Source organism: Bos javanicus, chromosome 3, assembly GCF_032452875.1.
Source record: "Bos javanicus breed banteng chromosome 3, ARS-OSU_banteng_1.0, whole genome shotgun sequence".
In the NCBI taxonomy this organism is placed as follows: domain Eukaryota; kingdom Metazoa; phylum Chordata; class Mammalia; order Artiodactyla; family Bovidae; genus Bos; species Bos javanicus.
The window spans coordinates 98,092,201-98,106,880 of record NC_083870.1 but is presented as its reverse complement, the minus strand read 5'-3'; the positions used below and the strand labels follow the sequence as shown (position 1 = coordinate 98,106,880).

The window sequence follows — 14,680 nt, the reverse complement described above, 5'->3', positions numbered from 1 at the left end:
GGAAAGGCACTCCAAGATACAGCAGGTCTCTAGTTCCCTCAGCTTTCCCTGTTTGTTGGACTCCCACTGTCTCCCCCAAATATGCACAGTTTCAGCCAGCAAGGAATGAGTGGAAAGCTCGCTTCTGCCTTTTGACTGCACCCTCATTTCCAGTCAACTTTCTGGCAGGTGTGCAGCTCGCTAACTGGAACTGCAATCAGCCTAGCAAAGCTGTAGGTTTCCTCATATGCTTCCAACTGAATAGTCTGCATTAAGCTGGTAAAGCCATGATATGTACCCCCATGATTGTGACACCAATTCCAATGTGTGGGTTTTCTAGCACCATCAAGATGTCACTATCACAAGTCTCTGTAACACCATTTGGGTGTTCTGCAATTTAACCCAGTTCTGACTATCTGGAGATGGCATCAGATCCCATAGGTTAAGGGCTCAGTTCCACAAGACTGCTCCCATCTGACTTCAGTTGCTAATCACAAGTCTTAGGTTGTCACCCATAAGCTACAAGTAAGAGGCTTTCACAACCCCCTCTGCGGGTTCCATCAATTTGCTACAGCAGCTCATAGAACTCAAGAAATATTTTACTTCCTGTTTCCCAGTTTATATAAAAGGATATAATGACATGCAGATGGAAGAGATGTACAGAGCAAAATACACAGAAGTCTCTGTGCCCTCACCCTCTGTGCCACTTTCCCAGTACCTCCAAGTGTTCACAATGTGGAAGCTCTCCAAACCGCATTGTTTTGGGTATTATAATCCCTTCATTACACAGGCTTGGTTGATAAAATCACTGGCCGTTGGTGATTGAACTCAATCTCTAGCCCCTCTCTTCTTCAGAGATGTGGCTGAAAGTTCCAATGTGGTTGGTTTCCCTGGCATCTAGTTCCCATCCTTAGGTTCCCAACTAGCTCTCCAAAAATCTCATCAACCTAACTCTTAAACACAGGAAATTCCAAGGGCTTTATGAGTTCTGTGCTAGGAATGGGGTAAGAAGACCAAATACATGTTCCTTACTACAAATTACAGTATCACTGCCCCAAAGTCATTCTGACCTCTCTGCTTGTGAACTGCTGACTTTTGCACCCTGCCACATGCTTGGTGAAGCTACACTCCTCACTGGCCATGCAGGGTCTGAGAGCAGCCTATGCTGGATGACCACATACTTCTGCCATTTTTACCAAAACTCTTAGTAGTTATTCAAGCAAAGATACTTCTTAATTTGTCCTAAATGCTGATCACTTTCCAGTGCCCTGAAACTGTTGTTTGTGACAATTTTGTCCAGTTTTATACTTGTGTGGTGAGAGTAACTGATAAACTCTCTGCACCACCATCACCAGAAGTCTCAGTTTTTATATTGTTAAAAACAAGACAAGAGGCCCAAAATGGAGTTGCTTACACTAAGCCCCATGTCATCAAACAGATTAAAATTAATTACAGTTTCTGTTCTTCCAGAAATAGAATTTTAAAGCAATTCATCCAGAATAGCCTAATTAGCTAAAGGAAGCAAATCTTGTAACAACCAGCACACTTTTTAGCCTAGTATGATTTCCTTGTTCTATACCCTTCTGAATATAAAAGTATTTCACTTTGTGCAGCTCCTTGGAGCTTCTATCTGCTAGATTAGATGCTGCCTAAATCAAATCAACTGTTGCTCAAATAAACTAAAAATTTTTAATATGCCCCAATTTATCTTTTAATATATATATAGATTTTTTTGCCTTAGTAATCCAACCTTTTCTGATATATGAAAAGGTAACTCAAATTCAATAAAGTAAATACCTGTTAATGGTCCATATTATGTTTATATTGTGAAATTTAGTACAAAACAGCATTTTAAATTACTTTAAAAAAAGCTAATTTTAAAATTGGATTTTTTTTCCTTTCAAGTTTCTAGAAAGGTCCTGCAACATGCTTTAAAGTCTTTTTTGGCTAAAGAACATGGAAAATATCTCAAAGGAGGTATATTTTAATACATTTGCTAGTGAACTGTTAAAATTTCAACAAGCTGAAATTTGCTATTTCCTGCTGCTGCTGCTGCTAAGTCACTTCAGTCGTGTCTGACTCTGTGTGACCCCATAGACGGCAGCCCACCAGGTTCCCCCGTCCCTGGGATTCTCCAGGCAAGAACACCGGAGTAGGTTGCCATTTCCTTCTCCAAAGCATGAAAGTGAAAAGTGAAAGTGAAGTCGCTCAGTCGTGTCCGACTCTTAGCGACCCCATGGACTGCAGCCTACCAGGCTCCTCCATCCATGGGATTTTCCAGGCAAGTACTGGAAGTGGGTGCCATTGCCTTCTCCTATAGAGCGCCAAAGAATTGATGCTTTTGAACTGTGGTGCTGGAGAAGACTCTTGAGAGTCCCTTGGACTGCAAGGAGATCCAACCAGTCCATCCTAAAGGAGATCAGTCCTGGGTGTTCATTGGAAGGACTGATGCTAAAGCTGAAACTCCAATACTTTGGCCACCTCATGCGAAGAGTTGACTCATTGGAAAAGACTCTGATGCTGGGAGGGACTGGGGGCAGGAGGAGAAGAGGACAACAGAGGATGAGATGGCTGGATGGCATCACCGACTAGATGGACGTGAGTTTGAGTGAACTCCGGGAGTTGGTGATGGACAGGGAGGCCTGGTGTGTTGGAATTCATGGGGTCGCAAAGAGTTGGACACGACCGAGCAACTGAACTGAACTGAACTGAGGATGGAATATATCAAAACCTAGACCTACAGGAAATATTACTTAATTTACCATACTGACTCATATATCATGCTAATTTCCTTACTTTTATAAAGTTAGCAAAAAAAAATTATCCCCAAAACTTCACCTAGACAACTTTTACTTTTTTTTTCTTTGAAACAGCAGGGGCTGCACTCAGTCTCTCTTAACAGAAAGTATTTTCAGGAATAAAAATATGATTAAATCATCCAGTGAATATTGAAAAGGTTGTTAGGAAAAGATGAGAGTTGGCTATCACCTAATGCAGTTTTCACTTTTAGGTGTATGAATATCTATTTCCATTACATGAACATATAATAATTATTCTATATAAACTCCTGCAACTCAACAGACATGAATTTGAACAAACTCTGGGAGCTGGTGAAAGACAGGGAAGCCTGGTCTATGGGGTTGCAAACAGTTGGACACAGCTGAGCAAATAAACAACAAAAACCTCCTACTAATGGACATTTAAATTATTTCCATTTTTCATTATCATGAATAATGCTACAAATGAACATTCCTAAGAAGGTTCTTAGTATGTCAGACAGAATATATCTCAAAGACATATACCTAGAAGACCAGTGCTATGAGAATCTTTGCCTTTACTAGATAATTCTGAATTATGGTTGTTCCACTTCACACAGCATACAAACATACACATATCCACTTTTCCACACTTTTGGTATTTGTCAGATTTATTAAATTTTACCAATCTTATAGCTATAAAAACGAAATCATCTGTTTAAATTTGAACTTTAAATGCTAATGGGATTATGTACCTTTTCAAATGTTTATTGGTCATTTTTTTTGAGAGAAAAATAAAGAGAGAGAATAAAAATAAAGAGAGACAAGGAGACAGATAGGGCCAGTGGGGAGGGGAGATAAGGAGAAGAGGAGAGAAATCTGAAGAATATAAGGTAAAATAATACTTGTTAATTTTGAAAAGTAGATGCATGCATTCTGGTAAATTATTTTTATTTAGGTTTCAATACGTTTACAATAACATCATAAATTCATAGGGCTCCCCCAGTGGCTCAGAGGTAAAGAATCCGTCTACAATGCAGGAGTCTCAGGAGAAGCAGGTTCAATCCCTGGGACGGGAAGATCCCCTGGAGGAGCACATGGAAGCCCACTCTGGTGGTCTTGTCTGGAGAATCCCATGGACAGAGGAGCCTGGTAGGCTATAGTTCATAGCATCGCAAAGAGTAGGACATGACTGAAGTGACTTAGCATAGTTTCATAACACAATTGTGCTTTAAACAGAATTAAACTTTAAATTAGTTCTTCACATTTCAGGTACTAAGGGCTATGTGGTAGTTTTGGCAATGATCCTGCATGATAATTTGATTCAGAAAACAGTAAGCACTTACTCGAAGGCCAGAAATCCTCCTCATGGTAACCTGGCGGTTTGAATCATGGTGTCCAGAAATTTGATTTGGACCCGGGAACATGAAATCTCGTGTATTCTCATCATATGTAGACAATGTTTCACCCACTACAAGAAAGATATCCTATGATTCAAATTATAACAAAATATGCTATTTAGAAACAGTATCATCAAGTACAAATATATAATGCCTGATGCCTTAAAGAAATACCTGCTTCAGGATCATGCTTTTAATTTTTTTCTATAAAAGGAAAAAAATTAAAATAAAGTTATGTTAAATGAATTAACACATTTCCTTATAGGAGATGTCATACATACTACTGATTCTCTCTCCCCTTTTGTAGAAAGGGGATATTCATGTAAATTTTTTATGTACCTATGAATTCCTAGGGAAAAAAAAAAAACATTTTAAACATATAAAACTGACATAATATTTACACATCAAAAACTTAATTACCATCTCCACAATTTATTTTGCTATCTTCCATTCCTTTCTACCTGCCATTGTAAGACATTAGACTACATGTTGAAAAATATATATACATTTTTTAGAATTTGTGGTTACCAGAATTAGGTATATATGTGACACTCAAAAATGTTAGATTACTAGCTTTCAACAAAATATAGCCTCCTGTGACTCACATAAAATAAGGACTTAAGATAGAGTCTTCTATAATCATAGAAATCAATAATATAAATATAACTATCCTTCAGGTTTTAACTGTACCTACCACAGGGATCTATACTGCTTAGGTACAGTTTTAATTCCCCGACATTTCTAATAACAGCCAATACCCCAAAACAAAGATAATGAACTACTTTATCAGTAAAAGCATACTGTTTTAGAAAAATCACAAGAACTTTTAAGATGTTAATTTTTATGAATGTCACAAAATATGCTAGGATGATATCAGGTTTTTTTCACTTTCAATCATGATTATTTATTCAATTTTAGAACAACGTGTTCACATATAATTTATGTCAATCTTTCCGTATATATTATTTTGGCCTACTGACATTTCACACAGAGTGGACCAATGCTGGAAACTCAGCATTGCTCTTAAGGTGGCAAGAAGTGGAAAAGATGACATTTTTAAAAAGCATTTCATTAAAATGGGTTCACATGTCAATTACCTTATCAAAATACAATACAGTACCTGGTGGAACTAGCTGAATCAACTCAAACAATGCTGTATCATCTGAAAGTTTAAAGAAAAATTTCCTTAAATAAACAAATTTATAATAAACAATAACTACTTTAACCACAGAAGTACATAAAAGCCAAAGTAATTTCCAGTAGACTACACATATGTTTATATCTTAGTATGAAAGTGAAAGTGAAGTCGCTCAGTCGTGTCCGACTCTTTGTGACCCCTTAGACTGTAGCCCACCAGGCTCCTCCATTCACGGGATTCTCCAGGCAAGAATACTGGAGTGGGTTGTCATTTCCTTCTCCAATATCTTAGTATACTGTGTGTATTTTTCGTTGCTCTTTATCATATAGATTTATTAATCTGTAGTAGAAATTGATCTTTTCTAGGTTTTTTCCTGATTTTAAGGCCTTAATTTTTTAGAGTACTTTTATTTAGGTTTACAACAAAATTGAGACAGAGGCACACAGATTGCCTCTATATACCCTTTGCCCCTAAACATGCATAGCCTCCCCCACTATCATTCACAGGAACGGCACATTTTTTAAACAAGCATGAACCTACACCGATACGTCATAAATGCCCAAAGGCTGTAGTGAAACTTAGGTTCACTCTTAGTGATGTACACTCTGTGGGTTTCAGTTAGTTCAGTTCAGTCGCTCAGTCGTGTCCGACTCTTTGCGACCCCATGAATTGCAGCACGCCAGGCCTCCCTGTCCATCACCATCTCCCGGAGTTCACTCAAACTCACGTCCATCAAGTTGGTGATGCCATCCAGCCATCTCATCCTGTCGTCCCCTTCTCCTCTTGCCCCCAGTCTCTCCCAGCATCAGAGTCTTTTCCAATGACTCAACTCTTTGCATGAGGTGGCCAAAGTACTGGAGTTTCAGCTTCAGCATCATTCCTTCCAAACAACACCCAGGACTGATCTCCTTTAGAATGGACTGGTTGGATCTCCTTGCAATCCAAGGGACTCTCAAGAGTCTTCTCCAACACCACAGTTCAAAAGCATCAATTCTTCAGCGCTCAGCCTTCTTCACAGTCCAACTTGCATCCATACATGACTACTGGAAAAACCATAGCCTTGACTAGATGGACCTTTTTTGGCAAAGTAATGTCTCTGCTTTTGAATATGCTATCTAGGTTGGTCATAACCTTCCTTCTAAGAAGTAAGCATCTTTTAATTTCATGGCTGCAGTCACCACCTGCAGTGATTTTGGAGCCCAAAAAAATAAAGTCTGACAGTGTTTCCACTGTTTCCCCATCTATTTCCCATGAAGTGATGGGACCAGATGCCATGATCTTCGTTTTCTGAATGTTGAGCTTTAAGCCAACTTTTTCACTCTCCTCTTTCACTTTCATCAAGAGGCTTTTTAGTTCCTCTTCACTTTCTGCCATAAGGATGGTGTCATCTGCATATGACAAATGTAATAATGACATTGTGTGTTAGTTGTTCAGTCATGTCCGACTCTTTGCGACCCCACGGACTGTAGCCCATGAGGCTTCTTTGTCCACGGAATTCTCTAGGCAAGAGTATTGGAGTGGAATGCTATTCCCTTCTCCAGAGGAACTTCCCAACCCAGTGATCAAACCCTGGTCTCCTGCATTGCAGGCAGATTCTTTACCGTTTGAGCTACAGGGAAGTCCTAATAATGACATTATCCATCATTATAATACCATACAGAGTATTTTTCACTGCCCTGTTCCTCTGCTCTCTGGTTATTTACCTCTCTCCCCTCCACAATCCACCACCACCACAATCACTGATCTTTTCGTTGTCTCTACAAAGTTTTATCTTTTCCAGAATGACATGTACTTGAAAACACACAGTATGTAGCCTTTCAGATTGGCTTCTTTCACTTAGGAATATGCATTTAAGGTTCCCTATGTGTTGTTAGAAGGAAATGACAATTGACTCCAGTACTATTGCCTGGAAAATCCCATGGACAGAGGAGCCTGGTAGGCTACAGTCCATGGGGTCACAAAGAGTCGGACACGACTGAGTGACTTCACTTCACTTTCACTTTCTGTGTTGTTAAGAATTGATGCTTTTGAACTGTGGTGTTGGAGAAGACTCTTGAGAGTCCCTTGGACTGCAAGGAGATCCAACCAGTCCATTCTGAAGGAGATCAGCCCTGGGATTTCTTTGGAAGGAATGATGCTAAAGCTGAAACTCTAGTACTTTGGCCTCATGCGAAGAGTTGACTCATTGGAAAAGACTCTGATGCTGGGAGGAATTGGGGGCAAGAGGAGAAGGGGACGACAGAGGATGAGATGGCTGGATGGCATCACTGACTTCATGGACGTGGGTCTCAGTGAACTCCGGGAGTTGGTGATGGATAGGGAGGCCTGGTGTGCTGCGATTCATGGGGTCGCAAAGAGTCGGACACGACTGAGCGACTGATCTGATCTGATCTGATGGCTTGATAGCTCATTTCTTTTTATTGCTGAACCATTGTCTGGATATTCCACAGTTTATTCCTTCACCTATTGAAAGACATCAACTGCTTTCAAGTTTTGGCAATTATGAATAAAGCTGTATAAATATCCATGTGCTGACTTTTGTGTAGACATAAATTTTCATTTCTTTGCATAAAAACCAAGGAGCAGTATTGCCCAATCATATGGAAAGGATGCGCTAGCTTTTGGAAAAAATCCATCAAACTGTCTTCCAAAGTGTCTGCACCATTCTGCATTCTCACCAGCAATAAGTGAGAGTTCTTGTTGCTCTGTATCCTCACTAGCATTTCATGTTGTCACTGTTCCAGATTTTGGCAATTCTAAGGAATGTACAGCAATTTCATTGTTTTAATTTGCATTTCTCTAGTGATATACAATGTGAAGTATCTTTTCACGTGCTTGTTTGCCACCTGTATATCTTTGGTGAGGTATCAATTAAGGCTTTTGACCCATTTTTTAATTAGGTTGTTTGTTTTCTTATCATTGAATTTTAAGCATTATTGGCATATTTTAGATAATAGTCCTTTATCGGGTGTGTCTTTTGCAAATACCTTCATCCAGTCTGTGGCTGGTCTTCTAATTCTCTTTATTTTTCCTTTCACAGAGCAGAAGTTTTTAACTTATCAGTTTCAGCTTATCAATTATTTCTTCCATAGTTTCATTCAAAAACAACTATGGTGTCTTTCATGTTGTCTCTAAAAACATATCACCATGCCCAAGATCATCTAGATTTCTCTCCTGTGCTAATATCTAGGAGTTTTATAGTTTTGCATTTTCCAGTTAGGTCTATGATCCATTGGTGGTGGTGGTTTAGTTGCTAAATTGTGTCAGACTCTTGTGACCCCATGGACTGTACCCCACCAGGTTCCTCTATCCATGGAATTTTCCAGGCAAGAATATTGGAGTGGGTTCCCATTTCATTCTCCAGGGGATCTTCCCAACTCAAGGATCAAACCTGTATCTACTGTATTGCAGGCAGTCTCCTGCATTGCAAATGGATTCTTAACCAATTGATTCATGAGGGAAGCTAATAGAAAATACATTTAAGAGTATATATTTCCCTCTAAGTACTACTACAGCTGCATCCCACAACTTTTGTTCTATAATATTTTTATAATTCAATACAAAACATTTTCTAGTTTCTTATATGCTTTCCTCTTTACCCAGGTGTTCCTGAGAAATAAATTTAATTTCCAAACACAAGGCAATATTCTAGTTGTCTTTCTGTTACTGCTTTCTAAGCTAAAATTTAACTGTACAGTGTGATCAGAAAACATGATTATGGTTTCAATGCTTTGAAATTTGAGACTGAATTTGTGGCTTAAAATATGATCAAATGAAATAATTTTGTAGTTGGAAGGTGTTGATTAAGCATTTTATATATGTCCATGTAAAAACATAGTAATCCTTTTGTCCTAATCTTCTATATCCTTATTGATTTTATGTTTGTTCTATAACTACTGAGAAAGGGGTGTTAAATCTCCCATTGCAGTTGGTAACAGTTGGTCTTTATATCTCATTTACTTTGAGGCTATACTCTTAGATCTGTTCAAACTGGAAACTATTGTCTTCCTAGTTAAGTTTTATCAATATGACATGAGCCTCTTGAACATTTTTTTCCCAAGGATTATATCTAAGTCTTAAAAACTACTTGATTAGGTTTTTTAAATCCAGTCTGACAATGTTTATCTTTTAATTGGAAGTTAATCCACTTACATTTAATGAGAATTACTTCTGAATCTACATCTACCTCTATCTACTTTGTCCTGCTTTGAATTTATTAAAAAGAATTATTCCAAATGTTTGGAATAATTCCAAAGAATTATTCCAAAACCCCAAATGTTTGGAATTTTTATGCTCAAATTGTGTTTTTTAAGCAGTTACCCTTGAAAATATTACATGTATCCTTTTATCAAAGTTTAATGTTAACACCTTATAAAAATACCTTTTTCATTACACCTGATAGGTTGCTGTTAGTTTAACTCTGCGTATTTTTTTAACTTTCATAATTACCTTTTTAAGCAGTCAATGCTCATTTATATTTATTCATACAAAATGACTTTCATTTTTCTACTTTCATTTTTGCATCTATGATCTTCATTTTCCTTCTGCCTGAAATATATTCTCTAGAATTTCCTTCGGTAAGCTGACTGGTGGCACACACTTTCAACTGTGTGTCTAAAGGTCTGTTGTACAATCACTCTTACAAAATATTTTTTGTTTAGTGTAGGATTTGTGGTCAGTTGTTTTCTTTCAGGCCATTACAGATATCCCACTCTCATACAGCTTCCACTATTGCTGCTGAAAAGTTATCAAACTAACTAACGTGACTTTGAGGGACTTCTGAGATGTTTCATATTTGGTTTTCTGTAGTCACCATAACTTTCTACATGTGTGTTTCTTTTAATATTGACATCAAATCAGAGGATAAGTAAGTCTAACAAATTCCAAAAAAATATATGATCCATTAGGAGTTTTAATTTTTGTGAACGGTATATGGTTTGTATCTAGATTCATTCTTTTTTGAATGTGTATGTCCAGTTGCTCTAGCACCATTTACTGAAGAGTCTATAAATACGTTTGTTCTACAGTATTGTCTTTGCTCCTTTGTTAAATATCAGTTGACTATATTTACAGAGGCATATTTCTGTTCTTCTCATATATTTTTATAAATATAAATTAAGTTTACTTCTTAAACAGAGTGATGGGCACAGCTGGGTATATTATACAACTCCTTAGACTTTTAATATGTCTGAAATACTTTATAATAAATTTATAAAAATAAGAACAAAATATAAATTACATCCTTCCTCCCTTCTAAGAACCCATGAATGAGACAAATCTTTTTCTTCCTTTAAATTCTGTTACTTTCAACCAAGGGAAATCTCAGTCATTTAACTCAATAAACTATATGCCCAATTTATGAAGAAATAGTAACTATTCCTTGTAACTCATAAATTGGGGCTGTAATAAGGAAAAAAATAACTGATACAGCGCTTTTCCTCAATGATCTGACATTGTGTTGAAAAGACAAACATTAAATAAAATAAAGAAACAAACATTTATAAACTACAACTACAACAGAGGCATTCAGGTAGTGCTGTAAGAGTATTATAACAAGATAATCCAGTCAGGGAGTCAGCAAAGTCTGAAGAAGAGAAGATCTCTTTAGAACTTAACCCATAGCATGAATAACTGTAAACCAGGAGTTAGGAAAGTGAAAGAAAAGAAAGAAGTCGCTCAGTCGTGTCTGACTCTTTGCGACCCCATGGACTGCAGCCTACCAGGCTCCTCCGTCCATGGGATTCTCCAGGTAAGAACCCTGGAGTGGGTTGCCCTTTCCTTCTCCAATGCATGAACGTGAAAAGTGAAAGTGAAGTCGCTCAGTCGTGTCCGACCCTCAGCGACCCCATGGACTGCAGCCTTCCAGGCTCCTCTGTCCATGGGATTTTCCAGGCAAGAGTACTGGAGTGGGGTGCCATTGCCTTCTCCAAGAAGATAAGTATACAAATTACAAATCTGAAACTCAATATAAGAAATAAATACAGATAAGTAAGCCTGGTATTTGAGGCTGCTTCTCTTTTTGTGTATCTGACGGTTCTGACAGAGGTAGCTAACAGGGTAAGAAGCAGAGTATAACTTTTTATAAGCTCATGAAGTAGAGTTACAAAAATTGGACTATCATGACCTTGGGAAGAGATGAGAAGGGAGGTCCACAGGTAAGAGACAATGGCTGTGAAGTAGCTAGGCCTTAGGACTGAATCTTGAAAAGATAAACCATAAGAGTAAACTAAAAATAGATAACCCATGCTATATAACTGAATGTCTGCATCCCCTCAAAATGCATATGTTGAAATTCTATCCACCCACCCCCCTACCCCGCCCAAGTGTGATATTTAGAATTAGGGCCTTTATGAGGTTATTAGGGCTAAGGCTTCATTAATGGGATTAGTGCCCATTAGTGCCACTGGTGACCAAAAGACCCCAGAGAATGTCCTTACCCTTTCTGCCACATGAGGAAACAGAGAGAAGATGGTCATCTATGAACAGAAAGGGGACCCTCACCAAATCTGCTGACTCCTTGATCTGGGATTTTCCAGCTTCCAAAACTATGAAAAATTAACTTCTATTATTTATAAGCTACCCAGTCTATGGTATTTTGCTGTTCCAGCCCAAAAGGACTAAGACAGTCAACTAAGAATTTAGGCTTAAATCTGAATCATCCCAAATCTTGTCTGAATTAAGTTGGTCTAGAATTCCAAGTGCCCTTTAGAAATCTTCTAAAACAATCATAAACCTTGTCTGAAGGAAAATATCTTCACAAAAGGTTTTTAATAATTTCTAAAATTTTTATATACAAAATCTGACATTTAATGAAAATCAACCAGGGATATAGGGAAAAAATCACTGGGATCAAAACACAAGAGAAATAACAGGAAATAAAAACAAATCAACAGGAAATCCAGAAAAAATAGTTATCAGACTGCAACTTAAAATATGCTTACTATGCTCAAGAAAATAAAATACAAGATTGAAAATGTCAGCAGACAACTAGAAAGCATTACAAGAAACAAGTGGAAAATTTTTAAATAAAAAATAAAATAACCAAAAATTAACCATAACAAATGTATTTACTAACAGATTATAAATTACTCAAGAGAGAATTATGGAATTGGAAGACAAAAGCATCTTGAGAGAAGCACAGAAAACCAAAAAGATGGAGTAACATAAAAAAGAAAAAAAACAAAAAAACAAAAACAGAGTAAGAAGATATAACAATGTGTAATTGGATTTGTAGAAAAAGATAAAAGGAGAAAAATATTTGAAAAGTTAATGTCTGAGAATTTATCTTAAGAAAGACATCAAGATACAAATCCCAAGAGAACAAATTTTAAAACACACACACACAAAGAGTTGGGTACACTTGAAGTAAAGCTACAGGGAAACAGATGTAAGAGAATGTATTAAAAGAAGCCAGCAGAAAAAGAAAAAAATACCTTCAAAGAAGTAACAATAAAATTAACAGATGATTTCTCATCAGAAAGTAAGGGAGCAAAAAGACAATGGAATAGTGTTAATATTTTCTAAGGGCTGGACGACACTAACACCAACATTCAGCACATGTGTAACTGAATCACTTTGCTGTACACCTGAAACTGATACACAGTGCTAATCAACTATACTCCAGTATAAAATTTAAAAAATATAGCCTTCAGAAAAGGTGAAATAAACAGATTTTCAGAGAAATAAAAATCAAGATAATGTATCAACAAAAGACTATAAGAAAGGGATCGTGAAAGGATATTCCTTAGAAAGAAGCAATAAATCTTGAAGATTTTCAAAAAATGAAAGGAAATAAAGAACAACCAAAAGGCAAAATATAAAGTGAAATAAATGATGCCTATATAATAATAGCAATACTATTTTGTGTGGTTTAATTGCACACTAAATTAAAATGCATAACTAAAAATAATATATTATCTAGAAGGGTTACAAATGAAGTGAACCATGAACTTCCAGATGTTCAAGGTGGATTTCTAAAAGGCAGAGGAACCAGAGATCAAATTGCCAATATCTGTTGGATCACAGAAAAAGCAAATGAATTCCAAAAAAACATCTACTTCTGCTTCATTGTCTACACCAAAACCTTGGACTATGTGGATCACGACAAACTGTAAAATTCTTCAAGAAATGGGAATACCAGACCACCTTCACTGCCTCCTGAGAAATCTATATAGCAGGTCAAGAAGCAACAGTTAGAACTGGACATGGAACAACAGACTGGTTCCAATTTGAGAAAGGAATACATCAAGGCTGTGTATCATCACCTTGCTTATTTAACTTATATGCAGAATACATCATGCAAAATGCTAGACTGGATGAAGTATAAGCTGGAATCAAGATGCAGGGAGCCATCTGTATGTTTTCTTTGGAGAACTGTCTGTTTATGTCTTTTTCCTACTTTTTGATTGGGTTGTTTGATTTTCTGGTATTGAGTGGTATGAGATGCTTGTATATTTTGGAAATTAATCCTTTGTCAGCTGCTGAAAAGATGCTCATTATTAGAGAAACTCAAATTAAAATTACAATGAGATATCACCTCACAGTGGTCAGAATGGCCAGCATCAAAAAGTCTACAAACAATAAATGCTGGAGAGGGAATGGAGAAAAGGGAACACTCTTGTGCTGTTGGTGGGAATGTAAATTGATACGGCCACTATGGAAGACAGTATGGAGATTCCTAAAACTCTAGGAATAAACCCACCATATGATCCAGCAATCCCACTCCTAGGCATATACCCTGAGGAAACCAAAATTGAAAAATACACACGTACTCCAATGTTCACTGCAGCACTATTTACTATAGAACATATTTACAGTATGTTTACAATAGAATATATTTACAATAGCTAGTAAGCAGCTTAGGTGTCCACCGAAAGATGAATGGATAAAGAAGTTGTGGTACATATACACAATGGAATATGACTTAGCCATAAAAAGGAATGCATCTGAGTCAATTCTAGTGAGGTGGATGAACCTAAAGCCTATTATACAGAGTGAAGTGAGTCAGAAAGAGAAAGATAAATATTGTATACCAACACACATATATGGAATCTAGAAAGATGGTACTGATGAATTTATTTTCAAGGCAGCAATGGAGAAACAGACACAGAGAACAGACTTATGGACACAGGGAGAGGGGACGAGAAGCTGAGATGTATGGAGAGAGCAACATGGAAACTTACATTACCATATGTGAAATAGATAGCCAATGGGAATTTGCTGTATGTCTCAGGGAATTCATATAGGGGCTCTTATCAACCTTGTGGGATGGGATGGAGGGGAGGTGCGAGGAAGGTTCAAGAGAGGGGACATATGTACGCCTATGGCTGATCCATGTTGATGTTTCACAGAAAACAACAAAATTCTGTAAAGCAATGATCCTTCAATTAAAAAATAAATAATTATTT

The 14,680-nt window shown here is 37.2% G+C and overlaps 1 protein-coding gene across 2 annotated transcripts in view; it reads right to left on the bottom strand.

Annotated features, from left to right (window-relative positions):
• Positions 1–14,680, bottom strand: part of SPATA6 (spermatogenesis associated 6) — a 165,338-nt gene that overhangs the window by 90,862 nt on the left and 59,796 nt on the right. For both annotated transcript variants that reach the window (XM_061412053.1, XM_061412054.1), the window contains exons 4-5: positions 5,256–5,297; positions 4,082–4,206 (exon numbers count right to left, since the gene is read on the bottom strand). In XM_061412053.1, coding sequence (XP_061268037.1) covers positions 4,082–4,206; positions 5,256–5,297 — 167 coding nt within the window. The remainder of the gene's footprint in view (positions 1–4,081; positions 4,207–5,255; positions 5,298–14,680) is intronic.